This window comes from Nomia melanderi, chromosome 7 (assembly GCF_051020985.1).
Source record: "Nomia melanderi isolate GNS246 chromosome 7, iyNomMela1, whole genome shotgun sequence".
Taxonomy (NCBI): Eukaryota; Metazoa; Arthropoda; class Insecta; order Hymenoptera; family Halictidae; genus Nomia; species Nomia melanderi.
This window is the reverse complement of record NC_135005.1, coordinates 16,878,172-16,901,569: the sequence shown is the minus strand read 5'-3', so window position 1 is coordinate 16,901,569 and position 23,398 is coordinate 16,878,172. Positions and strand designations below refer to the sequence as shown.

General features: G+C 49.2%; 1 protein-coding gene across 1 annotated transcript in view; it reads right to left on the bottom strand.

The window, feature by feature from the left end:
- Positions 1-23,398, bottom strand: part of DIP2 (disco-interacting protein 2) — a 50,462-nt gene that overhangs the window by 18,251 nt on the left and 8,813 nt on the right. The window contains exons 4-7 of the mRNA XM_076369467.1: positions 20,131-20,202; positions 13,421-13,612; positions 6,793-6,930; positions 208-402 (exon numbers count right to left, since the gene is read on the bottom strand). Of these exons, the coding sequence (XP_076225582.1) occupies positions 208-402; positions 6,793-6,930; positions 13,421-13,612; positions 20,131-20,202 (597 nt within the window). The remainder of the gene's footprint in view (positions 1-207; positions 403-6,792; positions 6,931-13,420; positions 13,613-20,130; positions 20,203-23,398) is intronic.

Genomic DNA, 23,398 nt, shown 5'->3' with positions numbered 1-23,398 from the left:
ACGATACCGATATAAACCGAAACCGAGCGGCGGCTGCTTCGATGAAAATAGTCGCGCGACCAGTTCCATCCGGTCGCCGCCGCGCACGCGGATGCGAAATAAGGCGGAGCCGGCCGGCCGGGCCGACTCTGGAACCGAACGATATTTACGAGGGACGCGCCGGTCACGGGCCGAAAGCCGGATAAAATTGAGATTCGAAGGTTATACCCGTCGGACCACCAGCACCGGGACTCTCCTCGGTGACCACGCTGTCCTCGTCGCTGCTAGACTCGCCGCTGTCGCGGCGCTCCCGGTCCGGGCTCCTGGCCATCACGGAGGTTCTCTTCGACGGCATCGGCAACGACGGCTTCGGCCGGCCCTGCATCGCTGCCAAAGCCTGCTGTACCGCCTCCTGCCGCACCTCTGTGCATTCAATGTCCAACGATCAGCCGAGCAAAACCATCTCTAAAACGTTCCTCTCGCGTACGCTCGTTCTTACGCTCTTACGTTCTTACGTTCGTTCGAGCAGATCAGCGTTGTAGGTTGCCCCGGAAGGTTCTTTTATCTCGGTACGTTCGTTGCATGCTCGCGGCGATCGTGATCGATCGATTGATCAGATGGAATTGGTGTTATGTATATAGTAATTTTAACCCTAACCACGTGCTTCCGAAACGAATGCCACGATGCGACTTACGAGAATTAACACGTTAAGCGCCGTGTCGGTCACTGGTGACTGACGCTTCTGAATGACTAAACCAATCGTAACGTACAAGACAACCGATGTGAAATAAAAATGTTTAACGCAACTCAGTTGATAATAGTGTAACGCAAACGTTGCAACGACAAAGAATTCATAATCGTTCCTGCTTTTCTTTGCTACAAACAAACTCTATGGGAAAATGCTTGAAATTTTCGTGGCGCTTAACGTGTTAACGGAATGATTAAAATGTTATTGTTCCTGTTTATAGGGCCCAAATTTTAAAAATCAGGAAACTTATAGCAATGCAATATGAAGTAATCAAACTTAAGTAGAAATTAGATTAGAGTTAAGGTAGTAAATTGGGAACTCTTTTTCGTATAGCACGATAGAGAGATTTCTATCGTGTTTCACGTAAGATCGAACCGTAATGGAACACTCGGAGTGAGAAGATCGTCATCGATGCATTGCCCGGTAGGAAAGAGACTCGCAGGGCAACCTATGTTACACGGAGACGAGAGGAAGAAGCTCCTCGACTCCGTGTAACGCGCAACACTGAGATCCTCAGGTACACGAGGCTTGTACCTTGAACTACGCGTCCAAGCAGTTACGCAAGACACAACGATTCCGTTTGCCGTTCAAGCTCATGGCGACTACTTGCTCTACGTACGCGGGTTCTCTTAATTTATCTCCGGACCTTCCGAGCCAGCTGCTCGACGAATCCCGAACAGGTTGACTGCTGACGCGTTAATGCTCTACATCCGTTACCCTCCGCGTCAGGGTGTACCTCGTCGAAAAAGATTTCAGTGAACGCGTCGAGAATCTGACGTCTCGCGAGCGGGACACCCGGTAGAGGCACCGGTGCGAATGCAAATTGCAACATCTAGGAAACGCGGAGAGCGAGCCAGCTATTTACGCCCGTGGAGGACACTCGTAAAAGATCTAACGCAGCAGAACTACCAAACGTCATAGTTAAAATAACCCATTTCAGACTGCTCCGGCCGTTATTGAAATCGTCGAGCAGTCACTGCGAGAAGTGGATAAAACAGTCTATACAGATAAGACGGCGAAAGTCGTTTCGAAACTTGACCCGTTGCGCTCCTACGTCGAACCTGACTCGACAGTTTTATTCGCAGGTGTGACTCCTCGTCAAGATATTTTCCAAACAGATACGTTATCTTCGATGTTATTAGCAACAATCGTTTACACCGCTCTCCACGAACTATTCTCAAATGCATTTCAAAGGAGACATCGTAATAAAAACATTCGTTATAGAAATTCCAAGAGGAAAGTCGGAGCGCAAGCGGTTAACAAGCACGAACACTCGATTCTCCCGAATACCGATTGAACGTTACTCTCGTCGTCAATTATCGGACTCCGCGGTAAACAACGTTCTCGAATTCTCTAAACAAGTGATTCGAGGCAGCTTGATAGTTCCAGCGTTGAACAATCGTCCGAAAGGAATCCCCCGCTTGCAATCGTCCGCGTCCCATGGAGCGTCTATTCGACTTCACTCGTCCCGGTGTTGCAATTCCGCCGGGCGGAAGAGAGCTCCGAGTAAGATCAGCCGTTTCCTCGGCGAGAATAATCCGCGATCGCCGCTTGCGGATGGCTGACGCAGCAGTCAACGCGTTCGGGATATTCAACGGTCCCGCGAATCGAGGCTCGCCGCGCGTCCGGGAACAATTTATTCCGGAATTTTTCAGGGAAGCACCGCGTCGAATCGTCTTATTCCCGTCGCTGCACGCGGCTGCGCTCCGGCGTGCGATCGCGCGAGTGCCTGCCCTAACAAACCGCGTCCCGATGTTGCCCGATGTCGTAATAACGATACAAATACGCCCCGACCGGAAATGCAGCGATCCGCTCACCGAATCCGCGCCGCGCTTCGGTTTCTATATATTCTCTATCGACGTTGCGCTTGGGAAAACGTTTCGGCGATCTACGAAACACTGTTTCTCTTCTAGCTTCCCGTCGTTCTTCGGAAAATCTCGGCGATTGGAAATAGATCGGATACGCGTAATATAGTTGCCAATTTTCTCTTTCCGCTCGGACGCTGTGTAGCTTTCTTTTAATAACCGCTTTCGTAAACTCTGCGTTTGATAGACTATATTCATCTTTCACCGTTACTTCGAATAGAGGTAGTGTTCGAATAGCATGTCTGCATGGTAGATACAAGTGTTACGTTTCTAGAGATAGAATTTGTTTAGAGAGGTTCGAATTACGTCCACGGACAGGCTAAATATATTTGATTCATCGCAGACGTCTCGCGGAACGCGGTACATTCAAGTATCCCCGGGAAATAAAGGGTTCGAGCGTTTTCGCGCGGGTCGGTGCCGGTAATCGGTCGAGATAGCTGCCAGCCGCGTTCCGTGTCAGCCTAGAGTCACGAGTGGTCCGCGGACGTTCGCGCGAATCCCGTTTCCTCGCCGAAATCAGGAGGATACTGTTTCGAACTGTCGAGAGGCTATCGCGGAACGGTGACTGACTTCGAGGTTCAGCGCGCGCGAATCGTCGAACGAGCGGCAGGCATTGTGTCGCGCGGAATTCCCGCGGTTCGCCGTGGACGTAACGCGACGGAAGTTTCTTAAATCAACCTCGCACAAATCTGAACCAGTGGAGCAGCAACCGTAGAAACGGGGCTCGCCACGGACACCATCAATCACTCGAGCCGGCAACTATTGCCCCATCGACCCTGCCCCGGCGTATCTCGCGCTGGAACTTACTTTCATTTATTTCCCGAACTGGAAAAACCGCCGCGGAACCGTGATTATTACGTGTAATGAGACCGGCTGTGCGATAACGACTCGAACTTCTTTTCGCGAGGCCGGGTTTCTTATGGAATCGAAGCGAATCGGGATTCCCGACGTTCCCGAGATTTCACGACTCGTAATCCTCGATTTTCTCTTCGGATATTCTAAACGAAAGGAACTTAAGAGCTTGATTAACTTTGTACCGTTGTCCATTGTCGAGAATTTCGAAAGTTTCGACACGTTGAACGCCGTGGGTCACCGGTGACCAATCGAATTACTATAGTTCACTCGATTAAATGATTATCTGAAGATATTTCTATATTGTAAATAATGCTACCTAACGCGGTGATGACCAGAATGATGTAATATTACAGTTCCACGTTTCCGTATTTCGCTCTGTGAAATCGCGCGGCGTTCAACGCGTCGATGATAGTTTGGAGAATATTTCTGCGAAAGGGAAACGGACTTATACTATTTTCTGTTTCTCGCCGAGCGTTTTCGCCGAATCAGTGAAATCCTTCGGCAACGAGCTGCACGGGAAGAATCGTTCGAGCAGCTTCTTTCTCGAAGGATCGACCAGCGAGCGTGTTCGTGTGTGTCCGCGGAAGAGGACGCTCCCCGGACAGGCAGCGACTTATCTTCCGCGAGCTATGTTCGTCCTCTTCGACCGGTAACGGTGCACCAGGTGCGAGATTGCCTTCGCTCTGCCTCTGGATAAATGAAGTTTCTATGCGGACTTTTACGCACCGAACGGAGAACCGTTCGGTTTTCGTTCCGTTCTGGCGAGCACCGCGCCGTAGAAGATACCAACTTCGGAAAGTTCGACGCTGATTTTCGTTGCGAGTCGAATCTACTCGCGAAGGGAATCTTCGTTTCACGCGTTCAATATATTCCAGACTCGCGTATGGTACCAAGGATGGAAAAGTAAAAGAAACACCGAAGTACAATATTAAATCATTTGAGTGAATTGGATTATTATTGCACGTTCATCAAACTGAATGTCACAGCAATGAATAGCATTATCTATAATACAGAAATGTGTGCGAATAATCATCGTTTCATTGAGTGTTATAGTAATTCGATTTGCTTGGGGTCACCGGTGACACCCATGGCATTCAACGTGTTAAATTGAAGTTCCATCGAGAACGGAAGTACTGAAAAAATAAAATATTTTCTCCTCGCTTAGAACGAGAAGATCGAACGAATTCGATGCTGTACGATATACGACGAACTCTTCATGAAAATTGAAAGGTTAATCGACAATGACATTAACTATCGATAATCCTATGGTGAACAATTGGTCGAGGAACGTCCAAGGGAAAAACAGTGTAACATCGATCGAACGATTAAGGGGGTGAGACACGGGTCGAAACGAATTTTGTGCTGCAAGTTTTTACGAGACGGTGGGGTTCGTGCAATTACAGGCAACATTCCGGATTTACGATCTCACGGGGATCGGTGTGCATTATTCCCGGGAAAAGCGGCCGGTTTCTTTCGCGTCCCGCGGCTATCGCCGCGACTCGGCCGAGAACGAACGTGCCTGCACGCCTTAACGCGCGCAGGAAACGCTTTATCAGAGCAGAAAGCACTCGCGCCGAAAGCACATTCCTCGCACTCGCGGACCATGTTTCCGTGTGCCGAGCTAATCGAGCTTAATGTTGCGCAATTACTTGGCCAGCGAGCGAGTCGCGATTCCCGAGCGAGCCCGAACAAGCGAGATCCGAGGCGGAATCCGCCGCAAGTTTATAAGCTCCCGAGCAACTTCAACTTCGGCGACTCCTTCCGATATCTCCCGATCGACCGACCCTCGATCAGTCTGATAAGCTTCGCTGATAAGCCATCGATAATCGAATCTAGCCGCGCTCGAATGGGACCGGTGCGAGAGCGAATTAAATGCCCGCAAGAACGTTAACGGTTGTTCGAGATTCGGAGCGATCATGCGTGCAACGAATCATTATTGAACTGCGCGGCTCTGTCTCGGTGCATTCGTTGCTGGAAGTTTTCGGGAAGCGATTCCATACGAGACTCTAGAGATTCGAACAGAGTTCCGAGTTATTTGAAACGATTGCCAATCGTATCTATTATCACGCGATTCTCGTAATTGAACGAGCCGTTACAGCTATCGTTCCACGATTGAACGACAGATCGTTATTGCGACACCACTGTTCCGTTTCTAGAGCAAGATATTACGGGATCGCGAGAAAAAAACAGCGTCGCGTTTCACTGATCGTGGATCCGCCGAGTCTAGTTTCCCGTTTTCCGGATCAACCCTTGGACACCGGCGGCCTCGTTGCTAATTCTTCCATAAAATTTGAATATCTTGAAGCGGCCTCGCCTCGGCGAGGCTCGAGAGCGCGCTCCGAGAATCATCCCGCTCGGGACGCGAGCTAAATGGCTACTCCGAATCTTATAAATAAAAGAGAACAACAGTGCCCCCGTAGCCCGTCCGTCCGATTTTTACTCTCTCGACCTCGCGGATCTACGGGGTGAAACAACAACGATGCACCGTCGCGACGATAAAGAGGAAACAGCGAAGCGAATCGACGGATACACAGGGTGTGCCGTGGAACACGATACGTTAACGCTCGAAAAGGAGCGTTGTTTCGGCTTCGCTCGAATCCGCGCTTACGGCGCGAGATACGCGTTCGTAAACAACGCGGGAATCGTCGGTCCGATAAACCTCGATGAATCGCGTGTCCCCCCTCCCCGTTCGAGAGTTAACGTAATCGTTTAACGGGCCGCGTAATCGCGGAATAATCGGCGAGCGACGCGCGCGTATCTCCAAGGAAAAGAACGAAACGGAAAACTGCGAGGCAGGACGAAGCCGGTTTTGCGACGAGCGACGGTAACGGGGAAACGGCCCGCGAATCGTCCCGCGGGCTCTCTATACTTTGAATAAGTACACGGTTAAGAGCCCGCGTCGTCCGAGGGTTAAGGACCCGTTAACACGTTCAGTGCCGCGTGCACCGCCGCGATGCGCGCCGATTTTCCTAGGGAAATCTCGCCGCGCGAGACACCTTGGCGGTGCACGTTACGAACAAACGAGAGCGTAACGAGATCGCGTCGGAATTATAGAAAAACCATCGAAAGCTTATGAATTCTAATGAATGTATTCGGTAATCATTGAAATCAATCGTCTATGAAGGATTTCTTTCGTAAGCGTTCGATGATTAATTTCGTTGAAAGAGTCTAGAATTGCTTGGTCGATTAGTTGCTTCGACTTCTCCCGGTCTTTCCGGTCGACAATGAAACGATACGAGTAACCGATCTTTTCCTCGGCATTGAACGTGTCAATATACTTTTTCTCCCTTCCTCATTGATCGCCGCATCGGACCGTTTCGATCGTCCCAGCTGTGATGTACTCACCGGAATGATAGCGGCTCTCATTGCGCGTGAGTCTGCGATTGCCGCGTCTCGCAGCCGCCGAATTCGAGTTCCCGGTGTTTCCGGTCGAGCCGCCAGATCCCGGGGGACTAGCGATCCCGCCAGGTACTAGCCGGCCTCCTGCATGCAACACAACAACAACAACGCCACATAGACAGAGAAAGGAGCGCTACGGGGATCGGCAGGGTGCTACGTGTTCGGTCCCCTCGATGGACATTGCGACGGGACCAGCCTAAAGAAACGACGCCGCGAGGCGGTCGCCTCGCTGGATTGGTGTAACGATATCGGGGGAGGTCGGGCGACGCTAAACCGGGGACGGTTTCAAGATTCCTTCGACACTCTTTGCATAAGGGACGAATAAGGTGCGTCTGGCAGTGATCGGTGAGCAAAGAACGTGACGGGGAAGGTTCGAGTAACGCTAATCCGGGGACAGTCGTTACACTAATCCGAGGCTCGCTGTTAGGTTATTTACATGTTAGATTCTTGGAGTGTTTTTGTTAGAACGATGCGAGATAAATGGTTCTACTCGGATGTGTTAGAGAGACAGGGGAATGACTTTCTGTTTTCACTGACGAAAGCGTGGGCTAGCGAGGGCTCCAACCAACACCCATGGAATACTAATCACTGAATCATTACTTTTCGAGAATCTTGATTCTTGACTATAGCTCATAGCTCTGCAGCGCTTAGTAACACTACCGTATTAATAGATGTATAAGCTACTCATCGGCCTAGTTAACTTTCTAGATTTCTTCCAGATCTTATAATTGATTGACTCTCTCTACAATAACTGATTGAATTTCGTGATATATCCGGTAAAACAATCAAATACTCCATAACCTCGATCTCCCATTTCAAAGGAAATTTCAAAGATCGTATACCGAACGACGTTTCTCTACTTTTTGATCAGCAGTCGGCCATTGATTCGGCCGACGAGTGGTTCACGCGAAAGCGACATCGATCCGACAAGCGATTCCTCCGCGAAGCGCGACAGACCGGAAACGCGTTATTCCGGCAGGAATGAGCGGCCGGTCGGGCCATTTATCTCGAATCGTTTACCGCGGAGCCGAAACGTTCTCCGGCGCGTCGATCCACCGGCGAAATAGACGCGCAATCGCGGCCGGTCGGCTGCAATGAATTTTAATGGGATCGTTTCTTTAGGCGCGGCCATAGACGGCGCCGCCGCCGACGACGACGACGACGACGACCACGACGATCGGTCGTTCCACCTTCGGAAGCTGCGACGACGATTTCACTTTTATCGATTGTTCGCAGCCCTGGGTCTCTCTGTGGCGCGGGGAGGGTCGGACGAGGAGGTGGGTCTGTGACGCGCGACTCGATCAACGACTTCCCACGCGTAATTTCAACTTCGACAGCGTTTAACCCCCTCGCGTCCTGTCGCGTTCGTGTTACGCGTCGAGCTCGAACGCTCGAAAATTGAAAATAAATTAGAGACACGCGTCGACTCGAGCCTACACCGACGCACGAGTCATTCGCGGGTCAAACCGGTTAACCCCGGCTTTCGAATGTCCTCGAATTTCAGTGAGACGGTTAATTAATCACGTCGTTTCACCGAATTGTACTTGTTCCGCGGAGATTCTATGCTGGCATACTGGAATCCGTTTGGAACCTCGTGGAACGTAATCGATTAGTCAAAGCTGCGTTCTAACGAGTTTCCCAGTGAGTCTACGGCGCGAGAGAAAAATCTTACGAGAATGCAACGCGACTCGAAATGCGACCGCAACAACGTGTTATTACTAGACTGCGGTTTTCACGCGCTCATAACTCTTTCAGAGAGAGAATAACGTGGAAACGTGAATGGAATTCCACTCGGCTTTTTTCTCCCCTGTTTACAGCTTATTTCTCTGAATATTCGGAGTATTCTGATCGACGCGGAACATTAACGGCGAATAACGAAGCAAAACGGAATTTCATCGGAGCTTCGCGAAGGGAATTATTCCAGGAAACGCGTCGGGCTTGACAATGATAGAAACGTCGATTCGATCGTTACGATCATCGATCTACGAGACGAGAGTGGTACGCGTGCAACGATACGATCGTCTGACGATTTTCATCGTCGACTGTTACAATCGGATCTGCGGAGCGCGTTCACCGGTCTAGAAAAACGCGGTACAGACTTTCCACGCGGAGCGATGGAGGTCAAGGATAGACGCTAAACGAGTAACCCCTGCGTTTTCCTTCCCACGCCGTTATTATCTCCAGCGGAGCGGAAACTATTAATATTTGATTCCCTATCAGACTTCGAGAACACGCCGTACGAATCTCGAGTTCCACGGGGGACAAGATTGCGAAAGCGGGAACAACTTTTCCCGAACAATTCAAGCTTCGCCATATCTTATTCAGAGAAGTTTGGATTACTTCGACGAATACACTCCTCCCCCGATCGCAATTTCGTTCTCCGTGGAATCCGTCGTTTACCATCCCATTCAGAGGATACAAAGTCACGCATTTAGTCCCTGATCCAGAGCATTAGCCAGTCTGGTCACGAAATCATTGCGTCAATGGAAGAAGAGACGAAAAAAAAAAGCTGGAAGATAAAGGAAGAAACAGGAGAGGGACGTTGGATATATTTCATAAGCCATCGTTGCAACGTTATCACGAGTCCCCGGGATTATCATCGTTCACCGAGAACGGGGGGGGAATTTATCTGGATCCCGATCAACGGCCGAGCCGCGGGAGGGCTAATGGCCGTCGCGGAAAAATGAAGGTGTTGCGCGGCCGAGTAAGATCCGCGACTCCGGGCTGAGAGAGAGATTCTGGCCCGGAGCCGACCCGAGTCGAGCGTAGTCGAGCCGAGTCGCAAGAATGCCGACGAATGGCCGGGCTGCAATCTCGAAGGTGGAACAACCGGTCCCGGCTAAGTCGAATTACAAAGGTATCTAAGGTGTAAAAGCGTCTCCGCTCGAATCGGTACGCGCGGGGGATTTACAAGCAAGCGAGCTACGATCAAGGAACACGTGTCAACCTCTTCAAACCCCGCGGTTTGCGGCGCGGCGCGACGCGACGCGACGCTTTTTCTCGTGGTGGATTTTCGTCGTTTCAGTTCAGCGTCCCCCGCGTTCGTCGACTGGCGCAGAGCTCTTGCTGGTCGCCAGCGGAACGCAGCGGAATCTACGGAATCTCGGTCTGAAATTCTGTCGCTGTGTTTATGATGCAAACATCTAAGTTCTAGTGCTACTCTCTATGTAACGGCAACGTGTGGTAATTTACATACAATTACAGTAACTGTTAATCTAGATAACTAGGCGTCGAGTCGAGTTCTCGGCGCAAGGTTGTTGAGGATTTGGGCCAAACTACACAGGGCGTTCCATTGGTGGTGGTCCGATGGAGATCGATCCGATGCAGGAAATCGGATTCGTTTCGATTCGCTGAACGGTGATCGAATCTAATTTCTTAATAAGCGTGTTAATGGATGTAATCAAGAAATTAGATTTTCCGATACTGGTCTGGATTATTCTGTTGATCAGGTGAATACGTTTCATGATCATGTTCCATGTGAAAATTTGATAACTCCACCAGCAAAGGACCACCCGAGCACAAAGAATGAAAAAAGATTAGCATATCTATTCTTCGGGCAGAAAGAAAGGGAACATCGTTGCAGATGAGACATGAACAATGACGTATGAAGTTCGCTCTAACAGCTGGACGTAAACTCTAAGAATAAGGATGAAGCTCCGGCTAAAAGTGAATCCGGCTCTATGAGTCGTACAGGACGCGAAGAGGTTGAATCACACGTACGCTTGATCAACTACTGATGAGAATGAATGATTTACGGATTACGGATTACTGAGATTAATTACGGGATGAATCGTGAAACGTGAGATGATGATGGCTTAAGCTACGACGCGCCGTCCGCGTCCCGTGATCCTCCGCGAATTAATCTTTCGCCGAGGAGGCACGGGCTGGGCGAACGCGAATCGAACCGGGGACAGGAGAAAGCAAACTGAAACGTTGGAGAAAACACGATCAAACGAAATTTCGCTGGTCGGTCGACGACCAATGGTTACTGTACATGATGTGTCTACGTGCGTGGGTAATGATGATGATGATGATGAAGATGAAGATGATGATGATGATGATGATGATGATAATAATAATGATGATGATGATGATGATGATGATGATGATGATGATGATGATGATGGTCTAAACCGTGCACACTCACAACACAGGCTCGGTGATCGAGAAACAAATTCTGGCACGCTATTTACACGCGTTTTCGCGGCACACCGGCGTCCATTAACCCAGATACGCCTATCACGCTTCCGGTACAACGATTTAGAGGCAATTCGATTTTTCAGTCTTCGACGGTTCGTCTTTCAACCGTGCTCTTTTGAAAGCTGGCTAACGATAACGCGCGGATCTCATTTCTGTTTACTGAAACCTTCGAAATTAACTTCAACGCTGGAACTAACGAGCGTTTCGACTGACTTTTTTTTTACAGTCTCTTCCGGGAAATAACGCGCGTTCATTGAGATCTTAATTGATTTATATTTGTCCGGTAATTTCTCAAGGAACGTGTACTTTTGTAAGAAATATGAAGGATGAGATTAGGAACGGTAGTTCTAGCGTTGAAAAAAAGGAATGCAGGCATAACTGGGTTAACTTAGTAATTCGCGTTTGGGTCCGACGGAAATATCGGATACGTACAATTTCCGCTGGAAATCTGACTTCCCGATTGAGGATTTAATTGAGAAAAAGAGACGAATAAAAAAAGATGACGCGGAGTGATTCCACGCGACGTAATTTCGAAGCGTTTCCCCAAGGAAAACCCACCGGTGAATGGCAGTCGCGAGAAAAATTCGCGAACGAGCCGCGCGCGGAGCCCGAGGGTCCACGCGTGCGCTTAATTAAGACGAGGACCAACGGCATCGCAATTACACGACGAGTGCTCGACGGGCTGACAGCGATTCGCGGCTCCCGGTCCGATGTTTGCTCGCCTTTCCCGTACAATTTCGCCCCCTTCCCGTCGCGTGTAAAGACAACCGATCCTCTTTCGCTTTTCTGCGAGTCGCTCCTCCGACGACGACTCTTTTCAACTAGCCAACTAATTTCCTCCTTACTTCTTCCGCTCGTAACCCCATTGTAATGGAACAAGTTTAACGGGAACAAGATAAATAAACGAATCAACCCTTTGCAGACGAAGATTCTTTGAAATGTACAAAACAGACGAAGCTAAATTATATATCACTCGCTTCGTTAATAGAACGGGAAGCTACTGATCTCTCGTTCGAGTAATTAAATCATTTGCGACTTAGTCTTCTATGAACATTTCATCTCGAAACGACATTCGTCGGCAAAGGGTTGATATATAAACCTTTTAGAACGATATATTTCGCGCTAAACTATAAATCTTCCGTAAAATTTCAATCAACGAGTAAATCGAGACGTTTCTCGGTTGGGAAGCCAGATTTCGAACGGTTTCGAGTAACCGACGGAAGCTTTCGCGGCGATCGATCGAAAACGAATCGTAACGAACAGAAACGAAAGGAAACGTGAATCGACAGAGAGGTAGTGAAACAAGGAAGGTTCGAACGAACAGTTGAAACGGACAGCTACGTGTACAGTGTCGAGTCCACACAGTGAAAGATGCACACTGCTCGGTGAGCATGGCAAAACGCATCCCCAACGGGCAACGGAACGACCACAGTGTCACCACGGAGGAGTGAAACGGAAAAATGACAAATGAACGGCACTATTAGCGGTGTCTCTAATGAATGAACGATGACGAACGATGTTAGACGTACGGGCGTGTGTGCCTCCGTCAGCCTCAGCTTCTAAAGAACGCTTCTAAGTTCTCTAAGCGTGTGACGTTAACGAGGCGGACAATCAAACAAACGAAACAACGTATAGTCGACCTCCCGCGTCCTGGCCGACAGGTCGCAAGCGAAAAGTGCAGAGTGCAAGGGAAATCGTTCGCTCGCTCTAGCTTGTTTCTTCATTTTCCGTTATGCATCTCGCTTTCTATTTTCTTTCTCCAGCGTTTCATTGTACAACTGTACCAATACGAATTCGACCCAGGGGTCACTGCTGTAACTGTCTACCACTTGAAACCTATGCGGTACAGGAGCAATACTCCCTTTTTCGTCAATCTGTTTACATAGTCGAACAGCAAATTAACATAGAAAACGACGAGAAAGATGAATATTCACCGATTAACAAAAATACCAAGCAGGTCAGAATGATTCCTGACTTCTTCCGTTCGCAATTTTTAAATAGATAAGAGATGTTTCATCAAACTGAACTGTAAATCAATCAAATTCTGAATAGATGGACTTAGTTTCCACAGAGACATTTCGAAAAGTGAATTTAGCTCTCGGTTTGAACACTCTTCAAGTGGCAGACAACGCTAGACCGAGCGGACACGCTTCTCCTCGCACCTATGCCCTTTGACTCGCGGTTAGTAACCGGCCGAGACGCGAGATGCCTACCGTAGACAAGAAAAAAAAAGAAGAGAAACATGAACGAACAAGAAGGAAATAAGAAGAGAAACGAAAGAAAGATGAAACGAGAACGATGAAAAAACAACAGAGAGAAGAAAACTAGAAAGTAGAGTAAACTACACGCTGATTCGTGCAATGCGTCGCGCTACCTGAATGATAGCGCTTCTCGTTGTGCGTGACACGGCGTTGCGTGCGGCGTGCACGTGGCTGTGGTCGGCCACCGACGCCGACACCGACGCCGACACCAACACCAACACCGCCTCCGCCACCGCTTCCATACCCGGTTCTCTCGACCCTTTCGATACCGAGGACGCCGACACCTCCTCCATCGTTTCCAGCCCCTGTGCGCCACACACGTGTGCATATATGCAAAAGCCACCCTCTCCAGACTCTCTCCCTCTCCTTCTCTCTCTCTCTCTCTCTCTCTCTCTCTCTTTCTCTCTCTCCTTCGCTCCCCTCTCGCACACTCGCGCGTCGATTCTCCTCCTCCCTCTCGCGTTCCTCTCGCAGCCGCTCTCTTTCTCTCTCTTTCTTTTTCTCACCCTCCGACTACCACCTATTCTCGTTCCGATTCTCGGACGAAGGGGGAACGCGCGGCGTCGCTTTCCGCTCCGCGCGTTTACGCCAGCCACCGGTTATATTTTTAGAGCTTTAATAATTAAAATCGCGCGCCACGGGGAAATTCGCTGCTTCCCTCGAACGGTCCTTCCCTCGGAGGGGTTGCGCTCCTCGTGCATTCGAGACCGAGGTTCTTCGGGATGCTGGACAGGTGTCGGGATTCATCAATTGCGCCGGGGAATGGATCGAGGATCTCGATGGTTTCTCTGTGTCAAACGAACGTTGCTTCCATTGGGTCAACGGACTTTTCGTTTCGATCGCGTGCGCTCGTTCGAACGATAACGACGACGTTTGCGTTAACAAGGATTCAAATAGAATAATGCGAAGCAGTTGGGAGCAAGGAAATTCAGAGCTCGATCTAAATGGACTCGACGAGCGATCAATCTCAGTCGAATTAAACGTCTTCTTGTGTCTTACGAATTCACGCGTGCCATAAGCGCATGAAGATCCGCGGCCCGATAATTACTTTCCCCGTGCAATCTGGAATTCCAATTCCGCGGGGAAACGAATCCGGAGTCCATTTGGAACTGCCATTAGCGGAGCCGTCGTCTAAAGTTTCACGGGGCGGAGCCGCGAAGCCTCGCCGGAAAAGTAGCGAATTTCGGATGTAAAATTTCCAGTCATCGGCTCGCGGCGCAAAGGTTAACGAGGGGAATATCGGCGAACCGAATGTGCAAAGTTGAGCGGGCCGCGCGCTGGTGCTCGCGCGGATGAGATCGTGCCGCGCAATTAGAACGAAAAAGCGGGAAGAACGAACTATCGGAAAACGATACACGAAACGCGCGCGCTCTCCGGGCGTGTTGCGTTATACCGTTGTTGCTCGCTGCCACGGAATGCCCGTAATACGGTTGCGGTCACGGTCTGCTCGAATCTGACTCGACGCTATTAGAATAGGCTAATGTTCACGCGTAAGTCACGCTCCACGGAATTTAATAACGTCCGAGCGGGCTGCGGTCGGACCGTGACAATATCGTGACCACCAATGTAAATCGAACTCTCGGTCCATTCAGCGGCCGCGTACGCGACCGAGCTCGATCGACGGAATTGATTTACACGAACAAATGCCTCGTTTCCTCGGGTACACGGCGCGTCGCTCGATTCTACGGGCGAACGTGGACGCCATCACTTTCTCGTGTTCGTTACCTTCGTATCGCCAGTCTTGCTCGAGTCATTCGCAAAATATGTTGTTCGAATCGGAGGGAATTACAGGAAGCTTGTTAACAGTCTACGCGTTTCAATTTTGACAATGCTTCAAACGTGTAGATGAATCGAGCAATGCACATGCATTGTTTCGAATAAATCGCGTCTCTAGTTCCAGGATGATTCGAATGGGAACTATAAAAATTGTCGATCTACGCGTTTCAATTTTTCTAATGTTTCAATGGACGAACCGAGCAGTGCAGAAGATAAGACATTATTGTTTCCAGGATGATTCGAATCAAAGAGAATTCGGAGATCCTCGAATCTCGTTTCAACGTTCCAAACAACATTTCCAACTTACAGACAAACTGAAGCACGCAGCAGACAGCATGGCACGGTTACGTCGATTTCAACGGGCGAACGAGCATCCGTTGAACCGCTGGAAACGCGTTGCTTTGTTCCCCTCTCCCGCGACTCGCGTGCGCGACGAACAATTCCAGTATTCTTTCTTTCTTTCTTTTTTCGGTTTCGTAAGCCGCGGAACGCGATCCGGTCGCGTGCAAAACGTGAACTGTTGACCCGGCCCGGTGCCAAGCATTCGAGACCGACCGCGGAAGAGCCCGGTTGCCGCAACCGATCAGCCGAGCACAATGACGGCGGGCGACGGGATAATCATCGGTCGGACGCGTCGTCAGGTGGAGGCTCTTTTGTTCGCGGTTACGTGGTCGTCTTGGGACACGCTCGTGAATCAAACCGGGATCGGCCGCGGGACGCTCGTTCTCTCCCCGGATCGGCTGGAAATCTACCTTCTAATTGCATCTTTTAATTCCCCGCCAATTAACGCTTTGCGGTCCGACGCGCCGCGAACAATTTCCACATCGCGCCGCCGGCCCGAACGGCGTCCGCGCTCGAGAAACGAAAGTATACAACAGCCAATCGCCGGGATCGCGAGTAAACTATCGACGAGAGCTTCGACTCCGTCGGCGCGTTTTTCGATGCCCGCTCGAGTAACGGCGAACAGCGCCGAGCGAGTATACGCGCGTCGAAACGAAGAGCGCGCCGATCCCGTACAAATGGCGCCCGCTGGAACACGCGCGACAGGCACTACGGATCATCGGACTGAAATTCCGGAGGTTCGTCGGGGAAATGGAATCATCTGCCTCGGCACCGTTTTTCAACGGTCTCGTCTGAACTCGATATCCAACTAATTTTCAGCGAAAAGCACGCGTGACGAACGCTGTTCAGCCACTTAGCTTGGAATTACTTATTTCGCGCGTGATGCGACTGCTAAAAGCCGGATCTTCTCGATTGCTTGCGCGAAGAAAATATGAATATTAGATTACTGTTACACTAACGTGATTACGAGAACGAAATAGATTTATTTTCAGAAATACGCGCGGATTAGCTTCCGACCCAAGTGATTAACAACGCGAGTATGCTCGTCGTACGGACGTGCTCTTAATGTTCTACACCGTTAGCGGGAATCGGTTGGCAGCTTCCCTTTTGCGCGCGCTTCCACGATGCAAATGATTTTTGATACTAGGTAGGACAGTATCTCGTTAACCCGTTCGCTGTTAATGTGATAATCGATGATCGCAGTTAGCGATTCGCTCGGAAACAATTACACGTCTGGTAAATGCGTTTAACGGAGCGAGTTACTAGATAACAGTGTAACGGAAGAGTCTCGATATCATATAATTAACGATTGTTTCTGTTGATCCTCGCCGAGAAAGAATAGAAGATTAAACGGTCAAGATTCCTGTGCCAGTGAACGTGTTAACGAGTTCTTAACCCGGCTCTATTTGAACAGCGTTTGTAACCCGTAATAGGCTATCGGCTAAACGATTTCGAACAACAGACACCTAATCGATTTAATGACGGTATCGGCGGCCCGGAACTGGCTGGCAGTCTTTAAAAACGATAATCGAATTAGTTCCCATCGTCGCGAACAATGCATAATAGTCGAATAAGTGTATTCAGCGAGCTGCGACCCGAGCATTGTTGCTACAATGAAACCGGTACGGTTCGAAGAGTCCCGGTAAGAGGAACGGGCCAGGAGCAACGATGTGTTTCGAGCAGATCGCAGATAACGCGGCCGAGGAAACTATTGGGGAAATGATTGACCCCTTGCTCTGCGATCTATTTCTCAACTACTTTGTCGTTCACGATTCATCGAGAAGAGAAGAATTCTGAGCATATACTATGTTCACGTTTGCTCTAAGTCGTAATGATCGATTACAGAAGATTGCTGCGATTATTTGGTATCTAGTCTTCTAACGATTAGTAATTAACCGAGGAGTTGTCAATAATTTTTCTTAGGATTATTGTTTAGGAATGGTTAAACTATTTTTCGATATAGTAGGGTTATCGAGGAATCTATTAATAGTCTTTAGCCAAAGGGTTAATTTCAATTGGAAAGAATCGAATAACATTCTGTTTGGAATCTTCACCACGAGACTGACGCGTTATTACGAAGCAAGGGGTTAACGAATCGATAATTAGATCACCCAAGTGACCAGACCGAGGGAAAACTCGGCACGCGTCGAGAAGGCTCGCTGGAAAATTGCTTCGTGTCGCGTACGCAACAATAGCAGATGTATGCCGCGTATAACGAGCGGATAACGCGGAAGTGGCTCTTCCGCATGCAGGTACAGTTAAACAGTATGTTGGCTGCAACCGATTGCAGCGGTTCGAACGATTGCAGCTGCGGTCGCAACCGCGACCGTGCTCGCGGCTAGCCAGTGCGCTGCTCGGCCACGCTGGAAATCTGACGATTCTGCGTTCCATTCGGTTTGAAAGAAATTGTGGGATACCCTGTGTAATGTATCCCATTCTGATCTATTAATCGAACTATTTCGGAGAATACGTCGACGAAGAAAACGCATCTAACAGGCGCATTCAACCGTTCCAACGATTCGATCGCTGTTCAGATTTTACGTCGAGAAAACCCACTGGATTCAACTGATAATTGTTAAACTTTCCTCGAAAACCCTGAAACTCGGTGGTTAACGCTCCTGTTACAATCTTTCCCTGCACGTTATACACAGGAAACTGCAATCTGAAGTTCAAGCGGAACAAACACCCCTTCGCAATTACCGATGATAAGGTAAAGTAACGAAAGGTGTCACTGATAACGTATTGGAAATCGCCTGTGAAATTCCCGATAGGAAAGTGGTGTCATTAACTGCAGCTGTCGTGAAACGGAAGAGTGTACGCGGATAAGAATCGGTGGTTCGGGAAGCGTTAGCAACATAATTGGGACCTCCGCGAGAGAGCTATTCCGCGAGCGCAAGCATAGCTTTCTCGCGGGGACTGCGGTGGATCCCGAATCCTCGGAGATTTCTATCTTCTACGTATCTGTAATAGCAGGAAAGATGCGATCGTCGGAGACCAGCTGGTATCTAAGGGTCAGGGAGGGCAGGAAGATATAATTTGAACCTCCGCGAGAGAGCTACTACGTGAACGGAACGTTGCTTTCTCGCGGGGAACGCTCGAGGACTGATATTTCCAATTGTTACGAGTATATGATACACAACAGATAAAAATCCATCGACTATTTAGCTATTCCAATAAATTCAACGTCGAATAGCTCGACGTAGGATTGCGAACGACCGGCGACCCTCGTCGCCGGTGCGTTTTCAACGAAGCCGGCTGCAATAGTGGCGAAACGTTCGGATAAATTTCTTCCAGGACACGGCTCTCGCGCGAAAGCCTCGAACAGAACTATGACTAATAACCCAACCGAAGCGTGCGTCGTCGGGGGCCGAATGGCATCCAAGGATAAGGAAGGAAAAGGAGATCCGCGGTGCGTTCGATCGTTCTCGAATTGCGCAACAATGGCGGTCGCGCGCGACACGGTCGCTGAGTCGGCGGAAAAGTGTTCGGAACGATGGCTGGCGACAACGGAGGTCCGAGCGCGCGCGCTCGCTGCGCGATAAGCTCCGCGCTGCGACGGTTGCGCAACAGAGGAAAACCGGTGGCTGGCGACGAACGGAGAACGACGGTCGTGTCCGCTCGCTCCTCCGTTTATTCCCATTACGATTGCATCTGCCGGCATTGTGCGCCGCGGAAAGCGAGCCCGTGTCTCTTGAGAATCGGAACGCGATTAATATTACGGCCAACCACGCCGGGAGAGGCCGGCCGCGTTGCGCCACGTCCAGGCGCAACGCGCGCCGCCTCGAGATTATCGCGGCCGAGCGCGAGGACGGGAGCCTTTCGGAACGAATCGAAAATGCGAGTCGTCGCCGGAATCGAACAATCGATGCCCCGAATCGACGAACTTAGACTCGACCGATCTGGACACCGAATTTAACGCTAGAACTACCAAACGCGTGAAACCGACCTACTCGTAAATTCTTCCTCGGTTATTAAAAAGAACAGACGCTCTGCGAAATTACTAAGGAAATTGATCTCTTGATACGCGAATCGAATCGTCGATTGAAATGTCAGCGTTCTTAGAGTTCCTATATAAAAATTGCTCGGTAGTTCTAGTAACGGAAACACTAGCATCCGTCGCGGGATACTTTGAAACGGAATCGAAGCATTTCAAAGATCCTCCGAGTTTCGATCGTCGTCTACCTGAAGCTCAGTTCGAAATGATAGAGAAGTTGAGAGATTTGATAGAATCGCTATCTCGGGTTAGAGTTTGGAAAGCTGAACGTCGATCGCTCTGCCGATGCGTCTACATCGACGTTATCCGTACGCCTGACGCGCACGCGAAAGAGTTTAGATAAGAACCTGCAACGTTAGCGCGAGCAACGACGAAACCGCGGCCAACGTTCTTGCGAACGATCGTTCGATGGAATCGAGACGCGAGGTAGGACGGTTTCCGGCGGCCGTGGGCGTCGTTGCGCCTCCGTTTTCCACGGTAAAAGTAAAACCCGAGCGAACACGAGCCAAGGAAACGGCGCGTGAATCCGCGCCGCGGAAGCGGACTGCCTCAGAGAAACGCGGGTGTACGGTCTCGTCTCGCGAGGCTCCTCGTCCGCGCGCGCGCGCGCGCGTTTGCTCGGCCTGGCCTGCCGAATGAGATGACGATGAGCAATGATCATTAAAGTAGGCTAGACTATATGCTGCGAGCTACGGGAAACTTCAGACTCACCCAGCTGCTTCGAGGCATACTGCTGAAGTAGACGTGTCCTTTTCTTTTCGTAGCCCTTTTGCGTTATGTCCCCTGGAAAGAGAACAGAATTAGTCAAGTTACGTGCATCGATAAACAGTAGAATATTCAGTTGCAATAGAATACTCAAGATTTCAAATAACCAAACTTTTGGCAACCGAGTAATTATATTCGCTAGTAAAACGAATCGTAGAGCAACAGATTAAGAAACGAGGGAAAGAAACCTGTTGTCCCAAGGAAATCCTTATCTCAAGGTTTACCTCGGATATCTTTCCAGCCATTGTCTATAAACATAACGAAATAGTAATACTCTATAGTCTGATACAGGGGATCTACCGGAATAATTCACGCGGAAGTTGCATCGCGGTTTCGCAAGGTAGCATGGAAATCTATAGTCTGCCGAGAAATGGAATCGCTTCGAAATAGTTTACCTCGCCGCGTTAATCGAGGGTGAACTACCCACCGTGGACGGACGCTATGTACAAACTATAGCTACGGTCCATCTCCTGGATCCCGACACGCTCAGAATGTTGCGGGAACGCGCGAGGATCGCCGCGGACTGGATTATCTCGCCCTCGACCCGCCGGTTAAATAGAGAGACGCCAATTTCTCAACAAGCCGCGCTGATTTCCATCGACGCCGAAAAAGGACGCCTGCCTCTCGATAGACTCGCGCCGGTCTCGTTCAGGATAATTTGTCGCCGCATTGCGACGCGTACCGGGAGGAATCCCGAGGACGATCGGTGAACGCTCGCAGCTGGAAATCGTCGCCGGTTTCGACGATCGGAAAAGGAGACGACGACCGGCTAGGCTGGGCCGACCGAAAGGGGCACGGAGAAGCTGATCCGAGCGAGCAAATCTCTGGAGGTGCATAACATCTTCGACGCAGCGGTACAGATTCGAATCGAACACTTTTTGATCAAGGTTCATCGCGAGGCTTTTCTTCTTGTTAACGATGAAAGCACCGAGCTCTGTTGCATCGAGATCTTTCAATCGTTTCAGAGAAACTGTAAGAGTGATTTTGTTCGGATTTCAATCGACTTGTCTAGTTTGCGTATTACCTGATCGGTTACTATAAGTCTTCGAGTTTGTTGCTTAGGTTTTGATTTCGTGTTTCATTTGTGAAAAGAACAGATGATTCTCCGAGGAATTATAACGGAGATCGATTTAAATCGATCGAATCGGTAGATGCATTCTGGAAGTTTCTATAGAGATTCGAAGTCGAGTTGATTAATTGATAATTGAGTCGGTAGGAAGTCTGGTTAAGAAATAAAATTGAGAAAATGAATGTCTTCTATTTGAGAAACAGATATGGAGATAGGTAAAACTCGATGATCCGTCAAGGTTGAGCTTTTCCCTGAATGGAAACGGAATTGTTCCAAGATGACGGTAACCGTGTCAAAGCGCGAAGAAGCAGAGGTTCAGTTACCGTATTAATTAAGCGATCGACGTGTTCCGCCGCCGGCCAATGACAATTAATATCATCCGAGCCGATTCTGATTCAATGATTCGACGGGGAAACTGGTTTCGCCGATCGGAATCCGAGCCGCCGCGCGGCGTTGCAGAAACGGGCTCTAATTAACTTCGGAATACTCGAAAGCACTCCGCGAGATTTGTTGAAATTCCGATATCGGCGCGACCGCTTCGAGGAATCGCCGTTAGATTCTTGATTCGCGAAAGGAGAGAAGAATGCGCTTCCAAAGGAAGGGTCGAGCGCGAGCGCGAGCGCGCAGCTTTCCGCCGGGAATCTATCTGCCCCGCGCGCGCGCGCAAGCGTTAATATTTATGACCCAGGCCGTTGGGGTTTTATGCGTTTATACCGTGGATGACTTAGCGAGATGCAAAGTTCCACGACAAAGTTTCATGGAGTATCTATTTCATTCGCGGCTAAATGGAACGTTTGAAATGTATACTCGGAAGCTCCGGAGAAATGCCGGGCCGAATGGAAGTTTCTAATCGCCTAAATGCTTTGTATTTGAAAATTTCCAATTTTCAAATGATCAAACTCTTCGCGTTTCAAATCTTCGAATCTCCTGATTCTCAACCACTCAAAGCTTCAAATTCTTAAATTCTCAACTTCCCAGATCTTCAAATTTTTTAATCCTCAACTTCTCAAATTTCTAAATTCTCAAATTCTCAAGTTACTGAGTTCTCAACTTCTTAGATCTTCAAATTTTTTAATCCTCAACTTCTCAGATTTCTAAATTCTCAACTTGTCAAGTTTTTAATTTCTCAACTTCTCAAATTTCTAAATTCTCAACTTCTCAGATCTTCAAATTTAATTCTCAACCTCTTCCATTTCTGAATTCTCACCTTCTCAAATTTCGAAATTCTCAACCTCTCAAATTTTCAAGTTCTCAACGCCCGACACGTTCAAATGACCAAGCACTGAAATCCCGGGAAATAAACTCTCCGAACTTTTACAAGATATCCCGGACAAGTCGGTCTAATTGGACGATAGATCTAGCGCCAACACTCGTGCAAACAGCTCCCGAAGAATGCGGCGTAAAGCATAAGGGATCGGTGCTATCCGTTTAAGAGGATCGTTCGGCGAATGTTTCCGAGGCATTCGATCCCGTGCTCGCTGCCGGCCAGCGATTCAAGGAACTATGATTAATTCCGCGAGAAAGAAACGAACGGGTTTCTCGTTCGTGAAATTCAACCGAGGGAAATACGCATTGTAAATTTGCTACGGGGCGCAACAAGCTTGCCCACGTGTCTCGGCTGACGCGAAACGAGTCGGCATGCCGGCGTCACGCCTCGTAACTCGAGAAAATGCCTAGGATCGATCGGCTAACGGCCGAGACACGATTTTTCCAGGTGCGAGAGCACCGGCATAGAACGGAACTGGGCCACGCGGTGGCATTATCGCTCGATTCGTTTAGAAAACATACGCGCTTTCGCGCGATCCTCGCATTGATCGGCAAGGGAATCGAATTAACTGAAATCTGCCCGATGGAATTTCCCCCGGGAGATGGGCGCGGTTATTTTGCATCTTAACGCGTTATCAACCGATGGGAGAATTCCCATTCCCCTTCCAACAGTTTGCCTTTTGTCTTCTCTGCTTCCTTCGTTCGTTTATCTCTTGTTTTCTTATTTCTCTCAGACAATCAAATAAACTGTTGAAACCTGTCCGTAAATCTATCAACAACGGCGACTATTTAACTGAATTCTTTCGAAAATCAGCAGATTAACACTAGAGCTACCGATCAAAATGACTCGGTTTCCTTTCACAGTGATTGACATCTTAA